General features: G+C 31.5%; 1 protein-coding gene across 1 annotated transcript; it reads left to right on the top strand.

Annotated features, from left to right (window-relative positions):
- Window positions 1-1,460: 1,460 nt before the first annotated feature.
- LOC143071294 (rRNA N(6)-adenosine-methyltransferase ZCCHC4-like) lies at window positions 1,461-23,959 on the top strand. The gene is made up of 12 exons (XM_076245518.1): window positions 1,461-1,617; window positions 3,018-3,210; window positions 4,055-4,238; window positions 4,686-4,777; window positions 6,360-6,438; window positions 8,821-9,040; window positions 13,247-13,344; window positions 16,089-16,207; window positions 17,437-17,512; window positions 18,970-19,093; window positions 19,623-19,692; window positions 23,887-23,959. The coding sequence occupies exons 1-12, from the start codon at window positions 1,545-1,547 to the stop codon at window positions 23,939-23,941; spliced, it is 1,383 nt and encodes a 460-aa protein (XP_076101633.1). The 5' UTR covers window positions 1,461-1,544; the 3' UTR covers window positions 23,942-23,959.
- The last annotated feature ends 958 nt before the right edge of the window (window positions 23,960-24,917 follow it).

Genomic DNA, 24,917 nt, shown 5'->3' with positions numbered 1-24,917 from the left:
ATAGACAATTACCGTTGTAAAGTCAGTGGGATGTGGCATGTCACTGCCATGTGGAAAAGAGATTCGAAAGATAACAAAGGAAAACCCAAACTTAAAAGTATAAAATAAACTGACAATCAAAACTGGTTTCAAATAAATGCTTTATCGAGATCAAGTTTTTGTGTTTATGTTGTTGTGTTTTTTCCCGGTTTTTATCTTTATGTTGGTGGTCGTGTTTATGCAAATTAGAGTAATATAACAACATCTGAAGTCATATAGGGGGCTTAAACGTCTAAATGTATTTGCAACTACCATAATTTACCTTTTTTTGTGAAAATTTGTCTTTTATTTAAAAGTTTTCAGTTATCTTGAAGCGTCATATTTTGCTCTGTGTCTCAACACGAATATATACATGTATTGGATGCCAAAAAGTCCTACGATAAACTTTTGTATTTTAATTTTGCCATGTCATTATGGACTTTCCGAATTGATTTTCCTCTAAGTTCAGTATTTTTGTGATTTTACTTTTTACTTTTACAGAGTTTCTATGATCTTTATGCAAACAACTCAAATATACCAACTTGACATTTTACCTTTTCTATTAAAGACTTCTATTCTTATTTTGTTTAATTTCAACTGGATATCAGCCTGATATCATACAATATTAAGGTTTATGTACCCTTCTGTAGCCATTTTTGTACGAACTTTTCAATCTTCAATTGTATCAAAACTACAGATATTATGAATAATAGAGATAGGCCATTTTGTACATATTCCAAGGGGAAACTTGATGCAAAGCATTATTTTTTACTGTTCCATTGCATTTAATAGAAAAAGAGGACTTTGTGGCAAATAAATCAAGATTTTTATAGAAAATTCACAGCCTTTATCCTTGTACTATCATATTTGGCAATTTGATGACTCATAGATATAGGATTATTGCATGCAGTGCTAGCATCGATTTCCTTAAAACAAGTTTATAAATGTAGTTATTGGTTAAGACAAGTATAAATATGGCCAAAATCAAGTACACCTTTTAGGGTGCGCTCGACTTTAGTGACTCAGCACGATGTGTTTTGGAATTTACAGGTCACTTAGAACTTTTTGTAAAAAATAAACACTAGCACATCATAGAAAATCAAGTGAGTAATTTATGTTTCAAATTTTATAACAAAAATCTCTGTATTAAAGGCTGTTGATTTTCTATAAAAATCTTGATTTATTTGCCACAAAGTCCTCTTTTTCTATCAAATGCAATAAAACAGTAAAAAAAAATATGCTTTGCATCAAGTTTCCCCTTGGAACATGTACTTAATGGCCTATCTCTATTATTTATTATATCTTTAGTTTTGATACAATTGAGGTTTGAAAAATTCGTACAAAAACGGCTACAGAAGGGTACAGAAGTGTTTTTATAATGTCTACTGTTTTGCGGCGTAGTGCGTCTCTTATAAAAAGTTTGGATATGGTCCTTTGTCGTATCTTAAATTTGCGGGGAAAAGTTATCTCCCTTTATATCATGAAAAATTATATTTGACAAAGATTGAAAAACAGATTTGTCTTGGATGGCAGCTAATATATCAGATGTCGATGTAGTATTAGAAGAGAATGTTGTCGATAGACCATTTTGTTCACACGGTATAACACATTGTGACATACAAATGAACGTCAACCGTATTTGGCGACCAAAATTATTTATACAAGAAAACTGACTAAAAAATTAAAAATTAAAACAGGGAGTCTCCTAAGCCTATTAATATGGCATATACCACAACAAACACCAGTGTATCAAATTTAACAGTGTCAACACAATTTGATTGTATAATAGTGTTATTTATTCAATGTATTTAAATGTTATTGAACAAGATATTTACCATGTGTGTTTAATCAGCACCTGGTTAAAATAATTGACATCTGGTCAAATCAGCACATATTTAAATTCAGTTCGGCAACCGATAATATTTGATATACATATTTCTCTAATTCTTCGTCAATTTACCCTTCCTGCACCCATTGTATAAAAAATGTAATCAACGTGTGGTTCGTTTGATCTCAGTTCTTCATTGGTTAAAGTCTAATTATGACGTTGAATTTCCTTGCTTTCCTCTGAATTTCCTTTTGTTAAGGCATGAAAAAAGGTGACCATGCCAGATGACGTCACATAGGAAGAACACATCTTTTTGCAGATCATTCGAATCGACAAAAAATGAAAGAAGGAATATTAAAGTTTACAAGCGTATTGTTTGAAAATCATTAAAGAAATAGATTCCACCATCAAATCTTGTGTAATAAGATATTTATCCACTCTCGACAGTTAAATTTTAAATAATTAAAATGCTCAAGGAGCCTCATGTTTTAAATTTGAAAATTTAATTGTCTTGAGTGGATAAATATTGTTTACACTTGATGCAGTGGTAGAATCTATACAAATAATTCTATATACATGTACATATATATGTTATTCACTTTCAATTCTTAATTATTTTTAAATTTTAAGGTTATTAATTTATTCATTACACTTAATGTGGTAAACCCATATGGTATTGGTTTTTTACTCAATCTTGCTGTAGCTGCTGAAGTTTTTGCTAACAAAAAGCACACAGATAATGAGTAAAAAAAAAGCAATCTTGGTGAGGTCTCTTGCATACACTTAAAATTAAAAAAAAAAGTTGTTTAAGGCCCGTTTAATGTACCATGGTTGCTCAAATAGCTTAGAAATGCTTAAAATATCATTTTGATGCATGTTAATTATATTATAGTGTTTATTGAGTATATATGGACAAGAAGTCATGTTGGTGGGTCGCAATGACTAAATACATTTAAAGTTCTGTATTATCTATTGGCACTATTGTTCTAAAGACAAAAGTATATTATTGTTCAGGCCATTTGCCACTAAATTTATAATAGTGTTCATCATATACCTTTGTTTAGCTATGTTTATATGAAAATTACTCATTTGATCATTGCTGAGTACTGACAAACTTGTAAAATTTAAAGAGACAGATGACAGAATACAGCTGTAAATTGATGTTTTGTAGGTCCAACTTCATTATTTGTGAGATACACTGAAGATGGAAATAGTCAACAATTCTATGCATGTTCGGCATTCAGAGATCGAAAAGCGTGTAATTTCTTTCAAAGGAAAGATGAAAAATTTTCTGAATCAAAAAGAATGGCACGAGAAAATATAAAAGATGAAGCTGATCAGGCTTACAAAAAGCTAAAGAAAAGGTATTGCTAATAACTTGTAGGCGAACCGTTTTATCACATAGGCTAAACCGTATTGTATACTAAATCATAAATAGAAAATAACAGATGTATATAGCATTTCAGGGGGCCTTCCAATATTTGTGAAAAAGTTCATCTCTTGCTACATTTTTGTATTTACATACCGCTAACTCTCGTCTCGAATCGGTTGACTCAAATTTTTGTTGAGTCAAAGTTTTCTCGTGGTCCTGAACTTTTATCCATATACCTGTATGTATTTCGACTCCTGATGATTGGAAATTGGATAAGTTGAAATTTCGTTTGAGTAGAACTAGATTGTCCCAAGGTTAACATAAGCATTTAAAATTCATTATTTTTCTCTAACTATTTTACATATGTCAAAGAATGACCTCCGGGAATTAAATAGATTGAAGATGCAAGAAAGCAAACGCATGTATAAAAATAAAAAGGGCCAAAACAAAACAGACAGTAATACCAATGAGTTTTGTTTAAAAGAGTACATACTTTTCATACATTCTTGGATTATTACATTGTAATTCAATCCTGCAAATAATTATGAAAACTATCCTGTACACACATAAGATTTGTAAAGATATTATTACATGTACTTTTAGTGAATGATATTGGAGTGAAATATAATTTAAAAAGAATTTGAAATTGGTCATTACTCTTAAGTGCTTCTGTTGAAATGAAAAAAATGATAAAGAAAAGAATAACTTTGCATTTATGCATTTGCAGGTCGGCATAACCAGAAACATAAAAAAAAATTCTAGCTTAGAAACAATTTTAGAAAATTAAAAACTATGTTGTATGAATTAAAAGCAGTATGTCTCTGAACAAATTTCAGATGTCACAAGCTGAGAAAGTTGAAAGCCAAAGCCAGAGTATTTTGTGTGACCTGTGGTCAGTTTATATTACCAGAGGAGAAAGATGAGCATAGTCAGCATGAAACTAAATCATCTATTGATGATGACACAATAAAGAAGCCATCAAGACTGTTTAAACCATTAGATAATAATAAAACTTATGCTGTAAGTTTAGTTTTGTTTGTTTCAAGAAAAATACAGTTAAATTATGACTGATAAAATAAATTGTAAGATACTATTATCTAAAGACTTAGGAGATCAGAGCTACTGATAGGTATATTGCAACAACTGGTTCAGCAGTTTATTGAAACTTGTCTTCACTAAAATATGAATTTCAGTTTTGGAATAGCTTCTGATTTCTGAAATTTTTTATAAATTTGGAAACAGTAACTCACAGAAAGAATAAAATTAAGAATTGTACAGACAATCTTATCTAAAATCATGATGCTAGATATAAGAAGATGTTGTACGAGTGCCAATGAGACAACTCTCAACCCATGTCACAATTTGTAAAAGTTTAAAACCATTATAGGTGAAAGTACAGTCTTCAACACAGAGCCTTGGCTCACACCAAACAGCAATCTCATTCTTTCATATCATTGTATATTTCAGCAATACCTGTTTTCAGAATCAACAATACAGTTTACAATAGATGTTCTCAAGAAGATGGAAATATCTAAAGTTCTATGTGTTGGAGCACCCAGGTAAAGTTTGTCCTTTGAAGGAGGTGAATATCTTCTACATGCCAAACATCTATCAGGGCCATAAATAAGATTAGAATAGTTTGATATTGTCTGCTTACCAATCTAAACATCTAAACGTGAAAAATTTATTACACAAATCATTTCAATTTTCTATTTTTAACCGGATTTTTGTGACAAAAATGTCGGTTATTGATTTGGGGATGCTCGGCGGGCGGCCGGGCGGCCGGGCGGTCGGGCAGTCGGGCAGTCGGGCAGTCGGGCGGGCGGGCGGGCGGCAATCAAATGTTGTCCGTGCATTAACTCATGAACCGTTCGGCCAAAGCTTTTAAAATTTTAATATGTTGTTACTGACAACTAAATGAAGGTCAAGTTCAATAATGGCGATTTTGACTTTTACCGTTCAGGAGTTATGGTTCTTGAAAGATTGAAAAATGGAGTTTTCAGTCGTGTCCGTGCATTTACGCATGAACTGTTCTACCAAAGCTTCCCAAATTTTAATATGTTGTTACTGATGACAAAATGGAGGTCAGGTTAAATAATGACAATTTTGACTTTTACCGTTCAGGAGTTATGGTTCTTGAAAGATTGAAAAATGGAGTTTCCAGTCGTGTCCGTGCATTTATGCATGAACTGTTCTACCAAAGCTTCCCAAATTTTAATATGTTGTAACTGATGACAAAATAGAAGTCAAGTTCAATAATGACGATTTTGACCTTTACCGTTCAGGAGTTATGGTTCTTGAAAGATTGAAAAATGGTGTTTCCAGTCGTGTCCGTGCATTTTATCATGAACCATTCAACCAAAGCTTTTGAAATTTTAATATGTTGTTACTGATGACAAAATAGAGGTCAAGTTCAATAATGACGATTTTGACTTTTACCGTTCTGGCGTTATGGTTCTTGAAAGATTGTAAAATGGTGTTTCCATTCACGTTGTTGCATTTACTCATGAACCATTCAATCTAAGATTTCAAATTTTAATATGTTGATACTGATGACAAAATGGAGGCCAAATTTGATATTGACCATTTTCACTTTCACCATTCATCAGTAATGGTTCTTGTGATATTGCCAGGACACAAATAAATATTAATAAATCCGGTTTGCTGTCGTTGTGACAGCCTCTTGTTATGCTTTTGTGTCGTTTTCATGTCTAAAATTAAGAAACATATGTTGTTGGTCAAAAAGATTTCAGTCATAATTTTAGTAGCAAGTATTAAGCAGTTGTTAATATTATTGTTTGCCTTGTAAATATTGGAATAAGCTTTCTTCTACCTTGTTCCAACCTTAACTTATGAATCAAGCTGATATTAAAGTCTTTTCATGATAATGGACTTATGGCGGAAATAATGTGTTATTTATCAAAATCTTTCTATTTCTTTTAATATTATTGTAAATCCCCAATATACCCTAGATTTCAAAGGAAGCACTTGTCACGAACATGCATGAAATATTTGCCACTGGACTTTAAGCAACCAACAATCAATCAATAAAAGGAAGCAATGTATATTAAAGAATGGATAAACTATGAATAAAGTTAATTTGAAAAATAATAGTTAATTTCTATTCCGATATGATTACAGGATACATGAAGCCATACAGAGTGACAGGATCAAACACAGCAAACTGGAATCTTTGTTATTAGACTTGGATTACAGATATGTAAGTCATGCCTGTAGACATAAGACAACATAATTTTTGTAGTAAATGTTGTAATTTTTGTATAGTATATATAACTTATCATCAGAACCTTTATTTCATTCAGTACAATGGTGCATTTTATGAAATAGCTATGATGTAAAATTTTAAAATCTTTATTTAAAATTAAATATTATTAGGGAATATAGATATCTGGACTGCCAGATGTAAATTTTAGATAAAATACATACAGTTACGTGTCAATGTCATATGAATATATCCTGCTTTGTACAAGACTAAAATAGGCCAATTTCAGTCTCTCCTCTGATGAAGTGATGATAACTAGTCATTTATATTTAGTATGCAATTGTATAAACATTAACCAACTCATTTCCATGTAAATCATTTGGCCTTGACCCCTCAGCTCCTAATGGCTATATCTCTAAAAAAAAATAACTGAAGAAATCAATTATAAAGTATTTGGAGGAGTCCATAGATTGGTTGATTGTTGGTTGCCAGGAGTTCAGTAAGCATTGAACGCTGTACCACTCCTATCTTTAATTAAAACTAGAAGGCCATCATGTTCAATGCAGTTTAGTTGGTTTGTTACAGTACGAATTGGAATTCAGAAGGATCCAGAATACTTCTAGTACAAATTGGATTCCAACATGTACTGTAAAATATACATACAAACTCATTAATTTGTTGATTTCTTGTATTTATGTAAGCATTTGTGTAAAGTTTTTGGGGAAAGACGGCTTCAAGCCGTCAATTCCCTAATGGGGTTGGCCAGAGTATCATTCCCTCACGTCAATCATTTTGTTTTGATAGTTTGGAAACCCCCTCAAAATGTCATACTGAAATTGATGACAAGGAGAACAGATTGACTTTAAATACATTTTTTACACATTTCCCTTCTGTTTCTCGTGAAATTATCGTATATTGAGCTTTCCCTTACACTATATTCGTTTCTTTTACACTCCGGAAAAATCAGTATTACGAAGTATTCTAAATATATCTAACCTAGTGACGTCATTGTTGGAATGCCACACAGGGATATCCTTTATTCATTATAAAAATCATTCACAGTATTTGTATACTAATTTAAAATCCGTATTTGTTAAATGTAAACCTAATGATGTTTGCTGTAGTGTAGATCATTCACACACCAACATGCAATGCTTTAATCTGAGGCTATAATCAGATAATTTGTAGGTCAACTTACGCGGTAAACAATGTCAATGGGGATACATGAGATTGGGGAAAGAAACGACAGTTTTCGTTGTTTCTGTAAAGTTCTGTTTTTAGAATCTTCCTCCAACTCAGGAGCACCTCCATTGATGAGTAATTATACACTAAAATCAAAGTAAATGTTTCTGAACACTTAAAATGTGACATTAAGTATATGATAAGTAGTCTTCCATATAAAAAAAAATTTGTGTACCAACATAATTATTGAAATGGTAAAAAAAAAAAAAAAAATTATAAATGTTGCTTTTTGTAGTTTATACCTATTGAGATTGGGGAGAGTAACTGCAGTTTTCATTCTTTCTGTAAAGTTATGTTTTTAGAATCTTTCTCCAATTAAGGAGCACCTCAATTGATGAGTAATTACCCACTAAAATGAAAGTTAATGTATCTGAACACTAAAAATGTCACATTAAGTATATATATGATAACTAGTCATCAATTAAAAAATAATTTTGCGTACCAACATAATTATTGTAGTGGTCATTTTTTTTTTCATTTTTTTTTAAATATTGCTTTTTGTAGTTTAAAGCTATTTATTCATGAATTTTACAGATATATCAAAATGTGGGATCTGGAAACAAACTTCACATAGCTTATATCAATCATATTTGATTTTCTAAGTACATGTATCCCTGTGATGAGAGTTGTAACTGGGAACTTTATCAATGGAAAATTAAAACTGAATATATTTTTTCAGTCCTCACTTACTTGAGAATACTGTCACAAAAAATTGAGAATGGTCTTAGTCTGCCGTTCAGTTGTACATAATTAAAATCCTAAAATATATTGTAGTAGTTGTTAAATTCAATTGTATTTTAGATAATTAACTCCCAATGCAACTTTAATCAAATGTTTTGATTTAGAAGGTGCAGATCTCATTGGTCCAAATTGTCTCTATGATGAATTCTTGACTAAGGAAATGAAATAACAATAAACAACAATTAGTTTCATTATTGTTAGCCTTTCTATATGTTCTAGCTGTTCTTTTGCTCATTCTTTGTATGTAGACTATCAAAAGATACCCCCCTAAAAATTGAAACAATGGCCGTCTTTTCCCTTAGAGCTCTTCAGCTCTTTGATTGAATTTTGGTTTCTATGTTGTGTCATTCGAATTGCTATGTGTATTATTGTAGTTTTATGCTCTTTCTATTTCAGCAACAGATCTATCCTCCTGAGAAGTTTTGTCGATATAACATGTTTAACCATTATTTCTTCAATGATACTACAAGTGAGACAGTATTTACCAACTTCCTTATAGAATCAGATGACAAACGTATTGCCATAGTAACAGATCCACCATTTGGAGGTCTTGTTCAGGTTTTAGCTTCAACATTTAAAAAAATTACAGAAACATGGAAAAAGCAGAGAGACTCAAGTAAATAAAAATATTCTTTGAATCATAGTCTGTATAATGTTTATAAATGCAATGTGAACAAGATTAAGTAACCTCTATATTTGGTATTGTGTGTTAAAGACCAAACAGCCTATTGTTTATGCGCATCAGCTAATGCAACTTGGTAGTGACATAAAAGCTCTATGACGTTGTTTCTAGCAATGAAAAAAGCGTCAAATTATAACGTCCTATTTCGCGTTTTTCTCGGATTCCAACATGGTGTACGCTACGTAGGTACGCTACGTCTCCCAAGAAAAGAGGAACTATTATGCGTCGCGCTAATCTAATATCCTGTGGAAATTTAACATAAATGGACACATAAGATACTACACTATATTTTATAATTTAACCTTCGTTCTAATAAAAATAATAAAATATAAATTTTGATCTCGACTTTTTACATTTGCGCCGTTCTGCATTTCATTTTTAGCTCACCTGGCCCAAAGGGCCAAGTGAGCTTTTCTCATCACTTGGCGTCCGGCGTCCGTCGTCGTCGTCCGTCGTCGTCCTGCGTCCGGCGTTAACTTTTACAAAAATCTTCTCCTCTGAAACTACTAGGCCAAATTTAACCAAACTTGGCCACAATCATCATTGGGGTATCTATTTTAAAAATTGTGTCCGGTGACCCCGCCAACTAACCAAGATGGCCGCCATGGCTATAAATAGAACATAGGGGTAAAATGCAGTTTTTGGCTTATAACTCAAAAACCAAAGCATTTAGGGCAAATCTGACATGGGTAATATTGTTAATCAGGTTAAGATCTATCTGCCCTGAAATTTTCAGATGAATCTGACATTCCGTTGTTAGGTTGCTGCCCCTGAATTGGTAATTTTAAGGAAATTTTGTTGTTTTTGGTTATTATCTTGAATATTATTTTAGATAGAGATAAACTGTAAAAAGCAATAATGTTCAGCAAAGTAAGATCTACAAAAAAGTCAACACGACCAAAATGATCAGTTGACCACTTTAGGAGTTATTGCCCTTTATAGTCAATTTTTAACCATTTTTCGTAAATCTTAGTAATCTTTTAGAAAAATCTTCTCCCCTGAAACTGCTGAGCCAAATTATTTGAAACTTGGCCACAATCATCATTGGGGTATCTAGGTTAAAAATTGTGTCCGGTGACCTGGCCATCAAACCAAGATGGCCGCCACGGCTAAAAATAGAACATAGGGGTAAAATGCAGTTTTTGGCTTATAACTCAAAAACCAAATAATTTAGAGAAAATCTGACATGAAGTAAAATTGTTAATCAGGTCAAGATCTATCTGCCCTGAAATTTTCAGATGAATTGGACAACCTGTTTTTGGGTTGCGGCCCCTGAATTGGTAATTTTAAGGAAATTTTGCTGTTTTTGGTTATTATATTGAATATTATTATAGATATAGGTAAACTGTAAACAGCAATAATGTTCAGCAAAGTAAGATCTACAAATAAGTCAACAGGAACGAAATGGTCAATTGACCCCTGTAGGAGTTATTGACCTTTGTAGTCAATTTTCAATCTGCTTCCTTTGTTTAATATTCACATAGACCAAGGTGAGCGACACAGGCTCTTTAGAGCCTCTAGTTTTTTTTATTTTTTCACATGCGTAGATTTTGTCTTATATTTGCGTCGATCTGCATTTCATTTTTTTCTTCTTCACTTGCGTAGATTTTCTCTTTCGTTTGCGCCGATTGTGTACAGGTTAGGTGAACAGTTTTTTATGCCCGATTTATGGGCATTATTTTTTCTGGTCTGTTCGTCCGTCTGTCCCGCTTCAGGTTAAAGTTTTTGGTTACAGCTTTTGGTCAAGGTAGTTTTTGACGAAATTGAAGTCCTATCAACTTAAAACTTGGTAAAGATGTTCCTTATTCAATGATCCTTCTAATTTTAGTGTCAATTAAAAACAAATTAAAAAATTTAGTATTCACAAGGTTAGGCCGATAATCAATTATTCCTAAAAGTTGTGACATACTGGCAACATGTGCATGTAACTGATGTCTGGATGATTCTCGTAAAATAATGTCCGATCCTGCAATGAAGTTAAAATTTAGTTATACTGCTTATTGGACAAAATCTTATAGTAAAAATAAAATGATGACAAAGGGTCCTTTTTGTTTGTCATTTATTTCATTTCAAAGTGTCTTAAGGAGAAATGATAAACATATTGTCTAATCTCACTGAAGCTTACAGCTAATTTCCTAATGTATGTAGATCAACACTTTGGTTTGCCTGCTTGCTTTGTTTGTATATTTTGTATAATTATATTTTGATAACGTCCAATTCAATTAAATAGCATATATATACAGGTTTACCTACCTATATATAAAGATGTCAATCTTAATTACAGAGCTTGAGTAAACATTTATACAAACAAAGCAAGGAAGCCAACCAAAGTTGTATCCTACATGCATTAGGAAATTAGCTGTAAGGCAAAAAATATTAATAAAACTAATACTCAGCGAATGTGAATTAAAATCAAAATTTTCGGTGTTTAAAACTAAATTGTTGTAAATTTAACTTATGACAAAAACAATTGCTCCAAGAATAATATCTTACATAAAATCGCTTCCTTTCATTTAGCTACAACTGTGACCGCAAAGATTGAAAACAAATTTCGAATTTTTTTTGCTGGCAACAACCTTTTCTTTGTTTTAATTTCCATAATGAGCAACTTAGATTTATTATATTTTAGCCTGTTGGAGAAATCTCTCTTTGTAGTTTTCAACGAAAAATTATTTCTAAATTAATGTTTGAATCAAAAACTTTTTGTATATTTTATATTTACTGAAAACACATGAAGTAGTAATAAAAGGATTGTATTTTAAGATAGATGTATAAATTTTTAGAATCAAAACTTTCATTCATATATTATACCTATAATTTTTATTTCCTTATATCTTAAATATTCTAAAATAATGAATTCACAAACTCGATGCAATAATTTCTAAACGTTCGTCTTAGTCGGGAAAAATAATGGTATAAAGAACTCCGTCCATGATTTTGTATGTCCGTCTTTCAACAGTACCGAATGAGTTCGTTACGGCAAACTTCTGAAATTGACGCGAAAAAGAAACAAGCACATCTAGTCTGGTATATTCAAATACTCTGTAAGTTAACCAATGCCATCTTTCAGGACAAAACAGACTTTCAATACAAAAGCGGCGTGAAAAGTTATTTCAAACAATTTTCCATTCCGGCGGATGGTGTTTCTGAAGGTTTTATTGTGCGGCAACAACATCATAAAGATCTGAAACTCATACATGCTTAATCTCTAGTATTACTGGATAATAAAGTAGGTGAATATAGTTGTTATTCTTGGAAATTTAAAGGTGGGTTTCAAACGTCCAATTTGCGATTTCTTTTTTCAAATAGTGCGCCAGCAAGAAAAGTTTGTACTATGACTTCAGATGCAATGTTCTGAAGAAAGACAACTCTTTTCTTCAAAACGAACTAGAAAAAAACATGAAAATTACTCTCAACTTTTTTGAAAGGTCGGTGACATACACTTTTTTTGCTTTATTTTGAAGAGTACATATTGCACTTTCCTTCTTTAAATTTTTATAAAGAAATCACTGGTAGAATTTTTTTTATACTGGAAACGTTTTTCAGTTTTACGTTTAATTTTTGGCGGGAATGAAATAAATCATATTTTTAAAGATCAAATCAATATGAACCTTAAACTCTTGAACCTGTATTTGAAAGATACAAATCTACTGTTTAACGTGAAACAATAATTATGCTTGTAGGTTTGATATAAAGCACTTTTTGAGAGTTTAGATAACAAGCAAAACTAAGTCGGTGACCCCCAATTTTTTTCATCATATTTTGTTCCTCAAATCATGCAACACCTTCACACAAAATTTTAAGGAAAAATCACTGATAGAAATGAATAGGCTGTTTGGTCTTTAAATAGTTATTGCTAACATGCATCTAATTGTACAAAATATTTCATGGAATATTCCTGATTGATTTATCAATTGATAGATTGATTAATGGTGTTAAATGTCACTTCAAACAGAATATTTGATGAGGAAAATTTTGTATGAAACAATGAATTTGTGAAAACAGAAATATATGATCTATTTTGTAAATTTTGGGAGAAAAATTCAGGAGCTTTAGAAAGTCCTATCACTTTGCCCCTATTTTGACATAATTGCCTTGAAAGATGATGGTGTCATGTACATGTTTATTTTGACTTTGTAGTTGAAGATAAAGAATTACCAGTTCTATGGTTCTTTCCATACTTCATGGAAAAGAGGATTGTAGATTGTTTACCACAGTATAGCATGTTAGATTATAAGGTGTGTACACAGTATAGTGTGTTAGATTATAAGTTGTGTACACAGTATAGTATGTTAGATTATAAGGTATGTACACAGTATAGTGTGTTAGATTATAAGGTGTGTACACAGTATAGTATGTTAGATTATAAGGTGTGTACACAGTATAGTATGTTAGATTATAAGGTATGTACACAGTATAGTATGTTAGATTATAAGGTGTCTACACAGTATAGTATGTTAGATTATAAGGTGTGTACACAATATAGTGTGTTAGATTATAAGGTATGTACACAATATAGTATGTTAGATTGTAAGTTGTGCACACAGTATAGTATGTTAGATTATAAGGTGTGTACACAGTATAGTATGTTAGATTATAAGATGTGTACACAATATAGTGTGTTAGATAAAATAGGTGTGTACACAGTATAGTATGTTAGATTATAAGGTGTGTACACAGTATAGTTTGTTTAAATTTTAAAAAGTTTGAATATTTTTTTTCCAAAAGCAATCATTTTCTGACAAAACATCTTTATATTAACAACTATTAAATGCAAAAATCACAATTTTGAAAGCAATTGCTTTAATGCTGTGGCATATGGCCATCTTTATGACCCAGATCAGAAACTCTGCCCATATTAAGCCAATTTAGCAGATTCCTGATGTGATTATAAACACTGATTTATGTTTTCTAATGTTATACTTAGCTTGATACTATTGAAAAAACATTGGTGGATTTGAATGCTCTTGTATATGTATATTTGTTTTTGAGGGGACAAATGTTTTTCTATCAAGGAAGATAAAAGTCTGAGCCAAAAAAGTGCATTCTTATACCCACACGAGATATTACAACCAAATATTGAATCATTTCAGATGTAGGTTTAATATCGAAAATTGACTGAATTATCTCTTACACGTTTTGATGTTGTTCAGTTTGTGTTTCTTTCTGGTAGAGGTCAAGTTGCTCTTGTTCAAGCCAAATATTATCTTTTTCATTCATAGAATCATTGGTCATTCATAAATTTAATGTTAATAAATTACTAAGCATGTGATGTGTCGAATGTCAAAATAACCCTAATATTTACCTGTAATCTAAAAATAGACAAACTGAACTGATCAACCTTGTTATTTTGTTTGCGCAAATAATTTTGTAGAAAGAAACTTACTGGAATAATTACAGCTTCCAATTAAGTTCATTTTTCTCAAGAGGAGTTAATGTAGCGAACTAAGTGAGTGAAATATCACGCCCTAATTATTCAGGGTTAGAAAGAACACAGTGTTAAACGCATACTAATTAGTTCGTTTTCTTCTTTGTCATAATCCGTAAGGTTTGTCAATCACCTTTATAATGAAATGGACCCGTCCAAATGTGAAAGATGCAAAGTAAAGAGGAAGAGATATTCACAAAAAATAATTTAGAATTATCTGGTCTCATAGATTGAATAAAAAGTTTGACTGATTTGGATATTAAAACTGATAATTCATGACAAATGATGAAGCCAATATTATATCCTTGTCTTTCAAGTGGACGAGTCTACTTCATGTTTGACATGGATCTTGTAAAGTCACAGTCAGCCATTGGGCGTCAGAGTAATCTCGGACTAGTAAAGTTGATGTTTTTGCAATTTTAGTTTGAGCTTGGAGATGATTATTTGCAATGTTCCTGAAAGTTGATAATATTAAAGCTCTACTGTGATAGTTGAGTTTGGCATATATTTATCCTGTTACTGATAGGATTTCAAACTCCTGTGGTGATACCCCCTTCATGTCTTTTAGAAATTGCATGACTTATGACGATTGCACATATCAGCTTTATATCTTAGCAATAATATTTGGGACTTCAATTTAAGAAATAATGACAAAGTAGCATTATAATTTTTTTTAGTAAGCTAAAATACATATATATTTACTTGTTACTTGTTTATGTCTTGTAAGTAAGATTTTTTTTTATTTTGTCCACTGGCCGACCAGTCTTTCCATATTTTGTGCCTTATATCTGACGGAGACTACTATAACAGTATAGTAATCTCAGCTTCTATGGTTGTTTATTTTATTTTCTGGGATGTATTGAGTTGAAATCTTTAACTAGGATTTGGTAAGAGTGCCAATTATGAGACAACTCCATCCAAGTAACAATTTATAAAGTAAACCATTATAGGTCAAGGCACAGCCTTCAACATGGAACTTTGGTTTATACCGAACAGCAAGCTATTAAAGGCCCCAAAATTACTAGTGTAAAACTTTTCAAACGGGAAAACTAACAGTCTAATCTATATAAAAATGAAAAATGAGAAACACTTTAACTGAATCATGGATAAATTTAAACGAACACAGATAAGTTAAAAATATTGACAATTATAATGCATTTTTTAAGAAAAGAAAGCTTGGGAATTATTTCCCAGTTGTATACACTCTTTACAAACTGCAGGGGATTGTATACTATTATGATTTCTTCATTGAGTTATTATCTTTACTGTTTCCACACATATATTTGCATCCACTGTTAGCCTGGTAAACATGTGCTTCCTTGGGAAATGTAATGAATTTCAAAATTACTTTCTGCTGGATTAGTCTTTTATTGATATATAAAGAAAAAATATTCTTACTTCTAACTAGACAAGACACCTTTTAGGTGTACGCATGTGGATGAAAAATTTAAGTCGCAAAAACATTAACTTGGCAGCAATTGCTTTAACAGCCTTTAAGGCTTTGATTAACATTTCACAATCCTTTGTATTTTGTAAACCCTCCTTATGTTACAGGTAGACTATGACAACCATGCTTTATTCAGAGGAGATGTAAAGAAACATGGAAGTCCTGTCAGAATATTTACAAATGTATCACCCTCACAGATAGAACTACCTTCTTCAGAAGGTTACTGGTAAATATTACTTAAAATTCAAGTTAAATACTATCATGATGTCTTCTACATAATCGCAAAATTGATCAAGAGTCTATGTGAAGAGTATAAGTGATAGTGAATTATCACCCTAGCATTAACCAATTAAACATTTTAACATGAAGTATAATGAATGATATTGATTCATGGAAATGTTCTTCAATAACGAAATGGCTGAGGCATTTTTGTTTTGCTACACATCTTGTTTACATTTGACTTTGCAGACTAATACTGTAAACCAACTTATTTTCACAGATACCTAATTTTGCGTTTAGCTCTTTCTAGTCCACTTCTAGGCAATTTAATTTCGCGATTCTCAAATTGATTTGATTACTGTGAAAGTACTTAATTCGTGGGTATCAATTTTCGTGGTTTGAGGAACATTTACATGTCCGTGGATTTTAGCTTTCTAAAAAAATAATATTTTTTATATTTTATGATTGGACCCATTAGAAATGAAGGTTACAAATTGTCTGGATTGAAGGAAATTGCAAAGTAAACATTGACCCGTGTAAATCGTAGTGATCACACTAATTAACCCAAAATAGAGTGGTCATCAGATTAAAGACTATTAAAGGTGTTGATTAGGCCATAAACATGTCATCTAAAGAAAACAGTTACATAAACAAATGCTTTAAAGGTATCTTGAATTGTAAAATAATTCTTATCAAAATCAAGCCCAGCATGAAATTATCATTTCCCATACGAGAATTATGAGGATATAAAATGAACACTTTATCATAACATATCAATACAGGAAATCTGACTTTCATCAATCAAAAATATTTTTTATGAGAATTAAAAGATCAAAAGTTGTACAGTTTAGGTTTTTAAAGATTAAATGGGTATAATCCTGCCTGCAGTTGTAGTTCATAGTGCGTTTGCCCTGTGATTACTATTATATTATTCTCAGATTTGACGATATTCAATATAATTTGTATACTCTAGAAGTCTAGATCATATCAAGTAATCAAACCTACATTAATAAAAGTACTTTCACAGTAAGTTAAATAAGTTTTACATATTCATGAAGATTTATATTCAGATTATTTTTTTAATTGTGTAAGTCATTAGTTAGTTGATTTACAGTAAGTAATACTTTAATGATGATATTGTAAGGATTAACAGATATTCTATTTGGTATATGAATGACGCCTCACAGGAAAAAAAGACCCAAAAACCATGCAGTAAACTAATTTATTTTATTTAAGGTATTGTAGTGAGTGTAAAAGATACTCTGGACCAGAAAATGTCCACTGTCAAATGTGTGATTCTTGTACATCTAAGGTAAATATGGGTACTTATGTTGCATGGTGGTAGGGGTAGAGTTAGAGGAGCCTCTGATAGGAACCCAATCCAGTAGAGATGTCAGACCTACCAATCCAACCTGAATCACAACATATTTCTGGTCCATCAAGATCAAATGACAATGTTTTAATGATCAAAAAAGGGGATGACACATGGTTCAATCAAAATTGATGTTTCAAACAAAACCTATGGAACTTTTATATATTTTATGTGAAAATGAGCATGACTAGAACTTCAAATGGTCTTAGTATGATAGTAGTCAGGACGTAAGAATAAGGTCATGAGAATGTCATGAGCATGCTAGAATCATACTATAGTCTTAAACAGCGTGGTATAAACATGGTATAGTTGTAGTTGAAGCGTAGTTGAGTCCCAGTGAGAACTTGATGGTCGTAGTGAGGTCATATTAATGTGATGTGAGATCTTAGCACAGTCTCTCCGACTAGAATCACACTTTCACTATGCTCTCACTACGATGGTACAGCCATCTTTGCCATCTTACCATGATCTTACTGCGCTCTCATTATGCTTTTACTATGACATGATGTTTGCCAAGACTGCCCCACGATCGGATTGTTTTGAACATGTTTAAAGTTGATCCACTCTCATCACGATCATGAAGACCTTACAAAGACTGTACCATGACCTTACTGCGATCTACACTATGGCACTTTGATCGTCAAAAATTGCATTTTTCAGAGATTGTAGAGCAAAGTTTGTCTAAGCTCCAAAATCTGTACAAATTTCAAAAGGAGTAGGTCCGGTAAGGACCGATTTTGGCCTCAAATTTCAGGTTCATCTGACGAAAGATTTTGACCACTTTTTAAACACTTAAGTGTCTATTTTATTTGAATTAATTAGTTTATGTGAAAGATTTTAACAGATTTAGTCATTAAAAACGATCCGATTCAAGTTCAAATATGAAAATCTACCTAATATGCCGAAAAATGTCACTTTTCAGATGGTTTTTGCTAAAAATGAAAGTGGCCGCATCCGTGTTCATCCTCAACCTTTATATATGTTATGTATTATCATAAAATACAACTTACATTTCAATATTAAGGATGAACATGAATGCGGCCACTTTCGTTTGACACGAAAACCGTCTAAAATTTAACTAAAATGCTAGAATTATGAGGATTACAGTAATTTAGCATGACTTAATGGTGCTAGTACCGGATATATGTGCATTGTTTTGTCAAAAACAGCCCATATTTATGTAGCAGAAGCATTCTACTGTCCAATAAATAACTGAAGGTTTACATTTTAACAATTTTGTAAAACTGCTATATTTTGGGGCCACAAAGGGGTCTTACTGAACCTACTCCTTTCCTGTTGCAGAATTTAAATAGTAAATAGTTTTATATAAGCTTATATATCATTAGAAAGTGGATTTTCATTTGTTTTCTTTGACTATTTTTTTATATTTTAAACAGGATGGTAGGACCTACAGTCATTGTTTTAAGTGTGAGAGATGTGTAAAGCCTTCTAAAGTTCACTGTGATAAATGTGGAATATGTCAACTAAAAGATCATAAATGTGGACAGATAAAAGGCAAAGGTAAAAAACACCAGGAAATAAAATAGGTTTCTTTTCACGTTTTAAATATTGCTTCCTATATGCACTGAATTTCACTTATGAGCTATTGGCATCACTTGGTTTATGTTGCCCATTAGTCACCCATTTGATAAAAACATGTTCAAATCCTGCTGCTCTGAAAGGGCTAGGTAAGCTTGGACTAAAACTGACATAAATCATCAAGATGGGGTTTCATTGCCAACCAACTAACATGACCACTACAACTCATGAAAGAAATAGAGATAAGATGTTTAAAACCATACATAATCTTACTATAGAAAAAGCTAAGAACCAGTGAAAATCCTATTCAATGTATGGGTCATATAGATAAATTACACTAAGGTTAATCTAAAAAGTTCTGTTCCAGTAAAATCTATTTCAGCATACAAATTGGATATCAAAGTCAACAATCTAGCAACAAACAACTTTATTTCTTTATTATTGATTCTCTCAAATTTATATACTTTATCTGTATACTTTGAGATGGTAATAATTGATACCATTTTTTCAGGGTGTCACATTTGTGGAAATCTCAGTCACAAAAGAAAAGACTGTCCTAACAAAGGGAAACCAATTAAAAGGTAATTATTAATTACAGTTCAATCTGATCTGTTTGATTTATATGAAAATGTTATTAGTTTTTAAAAAAGAACATGTTTTCTTCTGGAAAATGACAAAAAAGATGCTTACAAAAACAAAACAAAAACTTATGAAACTCAAAGAAATGATACTTTTTCTTCTGAAAAAAACCCCTTTGTGAAACTTCAGGAAATAGTGTTTCTAAAATCAGTGCTTTCTGTTTCGCTGTTTTATCTTAAATATTGCTAGATAGTATAGTTAAAAAATTAAAAAGATCACAATTCAAAAATTTGCAAGATAAAAATAGAACTACAATATACTTTAATGCAGGAATGTATGCAATATAAGTGCATCTGCATGTCTATCATTCATTTCTGCATATAGCCAAAATAAAAATATATTGAAAATCTGGGTCAGACATGAAAGGAGTGCATCATTTGTAAAAAAAAAATAGAAGTCTAGGCCTTCAAATAACCCAAATTGTAGTATTGAAATTAAACTATTCCCTATGTTGGACAATTCTCTGAGTCTGTAATACAAGAACTGAGACTACATGTAAACTATTAACAATCAGTCATGGTAATCATTTCCTGAGAAGGGATGAAATACTAAAACAATTATATGTTCAAGTAGTATGATTATGTTTACCATGAATACTTATAGGTTGCACTTTGTAAATACATCTGTTTCTCAAAACACGCCTCTTTTGGGGAGTAATAGAATATTCATAGAAAATTAATTTTGTTTACATACTGGTTCCCAGTTATGCTCTCTGTGTTCCATATCGCAGAGACAGAACTTGGGAATGTTACCAGTAATTAACACGTGCATATTGTTTACATTGAAATCTGTGGTAACCTTTCATTCGAAGTAGGGGTAGTTAAGAAAATTAGTGTAAGTTTAAACTCTGAGAAGTTCAGGGCATATAAACGTTGAAAATATGCCGCACAGCCCTATATTTTAACCTTTGAAAAAAATTGTGGTGCATATGAACTTTCAATTCTAGGATATGATTTTTTTCAAAACTCATAGTAAAAGTGGTACAGTTTTAGCTGTAAAAGGAGTTCCTATAGGAAATTGCATTGTCAATATTTACAGAAATGCAACCTATATATAGGGTGAAAAAGGGGAACATTCAGAATTTAACCAAATTTGCTTTATTTCACAGATTTTAAAGAAATTAACTCAAATAAGAAGTTTTATAAATATTTAACGAAGATTGAAAGAATCCTGGGCCTTAAATATGATGACTCAGCATAAATTCACAGTTTACAGTATGCATAGTTTACTTAAAGTCCTGGATACAAAATTAAATCATAATATTTGCATATTTGTAAGTTAAATTGTTAAGAAGTGCTTATATTTACTCTTCCCAGTCATTGAAACTCATAGATCCTTCCTGAATATTATTTATGGGGTGTTTGTGTCCTTTCGATAACCCAAAAGTTAAGCCGCAACACCTAAATCTGCATTTTTGTCACCACGTCATAATAAATACAAGCTAGAAAAACAAAAATATCTCAAGAAAACTTACAATAGTGTGTTCTATCCTGAATATGTACTAAATATTCCAAATTGCTAGAAACAGCAGAATGATTTAGGAAATTTGAGGCCCCAGGGGCAAAAAACATAGAAAATTGCCTACCCCCTGGGTCATAAAACAAATAATTTTACTTGTAAATGCTATGATTTTATGATTTTAAAGTTCTTGATATAGAAAACAATAACTATGCTTGGAAGTTATGCAAAAATCAGATGTTAGCAGTCATCTATACAACATTTTAAGTGAATTTATATCTCAGACTGGTATCTGCATACATACAACTATTGCAAATATGGCTTTGTTTGAACACTTCTATTATATATAGTAGCTAAATTGTGTCAGATATATGCTTACAGATGATACTGTTGTGACAAGAATTCTAAATTGACCATTTGAGGCAGAAAATGTGTTCTTTAATTGACAAATAGGCATACAGTAAGATGTGGACTGGAGATAGAGGCTGGATTGGATACTTTATATAATCTTGAATGTTGTAATGATTGACTGCTAAACATTACATTTATGATATTCTGATATGCTTTCAATATGTTATCAAAACAGTTTTTAAAGCAATTGCTTTTATGCCGTCGCGTATGGCCATCTTTGTGACCCAGATCATAGACTCCGCCCAGATCAAGCCATAGTATTTTGTTTAACAGGCTCCTGGTCAGTCATTCTTTAACACCTATGTATGTTTTCTAATGCAATACATAGCTTGAAACTTTAAAAAAAAGTTAGTGGATTTAAGAAGTTTCAGAATATGTTCTTGTAGATGTATTTTTGTATTTAAAGGGTCAACCGTTTGACTATCAAATAACATAGAAGTCCGAGTGAAAAAAAGTACATTTTTACAAATGCGATTCCGTTTTCCGCCGTTCGTACGATGTTTCAACAAAATATGGATTCATTTCAGTTGTTGATTTAGTATTGAAAATTTAACTGAATTATCTCCTAATAAATACGTTTTTTTTATGTTTAATTTGTGTTTCTTATAGAGGTCAGGTGCTCTTGTTCATTCATAAAATTATCGTTCATTCATACATTTATCGTAAAATCAAAATCACTACACAGGTTAATGCGTAGTGTCAAATTATTACCTGTAATCTAAAAATAGACACTTTATTTGCGCAAATAATTTAGCGGAACGAAACCCTTGTTGAAAACACATAACAATAAGTTCGTTTTCCTTTTCTGTCAAAACTCCGTAATATTTATCGATCACCTTCCTAATGAAATGGACCCGTCCAAACGTAGTAGATGCCAAGTCGGTCCAGATGAAGAGATATTTACAATTTGGAATTTTCTAGTTTATTAATACATAGATTAAAAAAAAGTACGTCTTTTTAAATATCATGATCAAAACTGGGTTTGCATAACAAATGTCAGATGAAACCATTATCCTCGTCTTTTCAGTGAACAAGTCTACTACGTTTGTTGACACTCGTCCACCGTGTAAGCAATTTTATTTCACATGTTTTCGAAATATTGAAGATCATTTTTCGCAATGTTTCCTGAAAATTGATAAATATCAAAGCAACGTAGAACTGTTTGTTCTTGTTCGTATGATAAAATTGAGAATGGAAATGGGGAATTTGTCAAAGAGACAACAACCCGACCATAGAAAAATATACAACAGCAGAATTAAGGTCACCAACAGGTCTTCAATGCAGCGAAAAATTCCCGCACCCGGAGGCGTCCTTCAGCTGGCCCCTATACAATATATATACTAGTTCAGTGATAACGATTTAATGTCATTTTTGTCTGTGATGACCCCCCTTTTCGGGATTGCATGAGAATTGTAGTTATCTCGTACCCACATATACTTAATGTTTGGAACTTAGTTTTAAAAATGATGACAAAGTAACATTATGAAAATATTTTTATTAAGCTGGAAATATACATTTATTCTTTACATGTTTATGTCTTGTAAGATATTTTATTTCTTTCCCGTTTTTTAACATTTGCGTCTGGAAAGTTGAAATGTTTTAACTTAATCATTTGTGTTAATGGTTAAATATAAATTAATAATGAAAATTGTTAAAATTAAATCAATAAAGGAAATTATTGCCAAGGAAGTTACAAACACTACCAGGGGATAATCCATGATGATTTCTTTTTGAGTTATATGTTTCAGCACATGTATATTTGACCCCAACTTTAGCCTGGTATTAGGTAAACGTGTTGTCTCCTTGTGAAATATAAAACATATTAAAAATGACTTTCTGCTAAAGTCTTTTATTTATATAAAGTTAAAACCTTCTTACTTTTAACTAGACAACACTCATGTCAGGTTTAATTCTTGTATATATGTGGATGAAAAATAAAAGTCCCCAAACATTAACATGGCAGCAATTGCTTTTACAGCCTTTAAGGCTTTGATTAACAGGTTCTAGGCATTTTTTATCAGAAAATATGCAAATAGGGTAAGCTGGCAATAATTAAAGTCTTGTTTTCAAATTCTTTAAAAAATTGAAACAGGGGAGGGTGTATAAAATGTATAGTAAAGAAAAACTTAGAGTATACACAGTGATTTCTTTAAGACTTTAATTCTGATAAATCAGTATTAATGTGAGAAAAACTGATTTTAGAGAGTTTTCTATTTGAATAAATGTCTGTATAATGTAAAATAAATGATATAATTCTTTTCTTCCAGAAAGAATTTCAAGCAAGATGGCAGACCTGTTAAAAAGAAGAAATTTTCTAAATAAATACTTATTTTATAGAAATTTGTTTTTCTAATCCAATGGTTGCTGAGTTTTATACTCTGATGTCGTATGTTGGGCTGTGGTATGTCAGAGACTTGGGATAGCACACACAAACTGTAAATTCAGAAATGAATGCATGCATAAAGACAAATTAAAAAATAATATAAAAGTATTGCGATTCTTGATGAATGGACACAAATGCGAGATTAATTATTGCAATTTCTTGAAAAGCTGTATAGAGATATATTTAAGGAATGACTGTAATATTTTTTCTGTCTATGAAGAAATAACATAAAAAATTTGGTGCACACTGAATAACGCGTGTAGCGGGTTATTAAACAGTGTGCACCACATATTTTATGTTATTTCAAATAGACAGAAAAAATATTACAGTCATTTCTTATAATTTAATTCTAAATTCCATTTAAACCGTAGAAAACCATGAAAAAACGTTGATGACGTCACGGTCACATGACTAAATTATGTCCAAAATTAAATTAAAAACCTTGCAATTACCATTTTCTACATAAGGAAATGCCTGTATGTACTGTAGTCAGAAATTTGACAGTTGTTTACCATTCTTGTGATGTGTTTGAGCTCGATTTTGCCATTTGATAAGCGACTTTCCTTTTGAATTTTCCTTAGAGATCAGTATTTTTGTTATTTGACTTTTTTTGCTCATTACGCCTGGTCTTTATCAAATTTATTACTTCTATATATACACTAGTAAAACAAGTTTCATATTCCCTATACATTTGACAATTGGCAGGTTTTAGCTATTTCTATTCATAGCCTAACAGATTAGATCAATTGGAATTTCTCCTCCACTATCCACTGTAACAGTATTTCAAAACTGCTTTGAAACCACAATCTTAGTGGAAACAAACTTGGCCTGTAACTTACTGAGACGGTTAACCTTTTAAAAAGTTTTGCAACAAATCAACCCAACAAAAAAAACCAGGAGTGCACATGCTCAAAT

Source organism: Mytilus galloprovincialis, chromosome 4 (assembly GCF_965363235.1).
Source record: "Mytilus galloprovincialis chromosome 4, xbMytGall1.hap1.1, whole genome shotgun sequence".
Lineage (NCBI taxonomy): Eukaryota > Metazoa > Mollusca > Bivalvia > Mytilida > Mytilidae > Mytilus > Mytilus galloprovincialis.
Note: the sequence above shows the minus strand (reverse complement) of the source record. Positions and strands in the feature narration are given on the sequence as shown.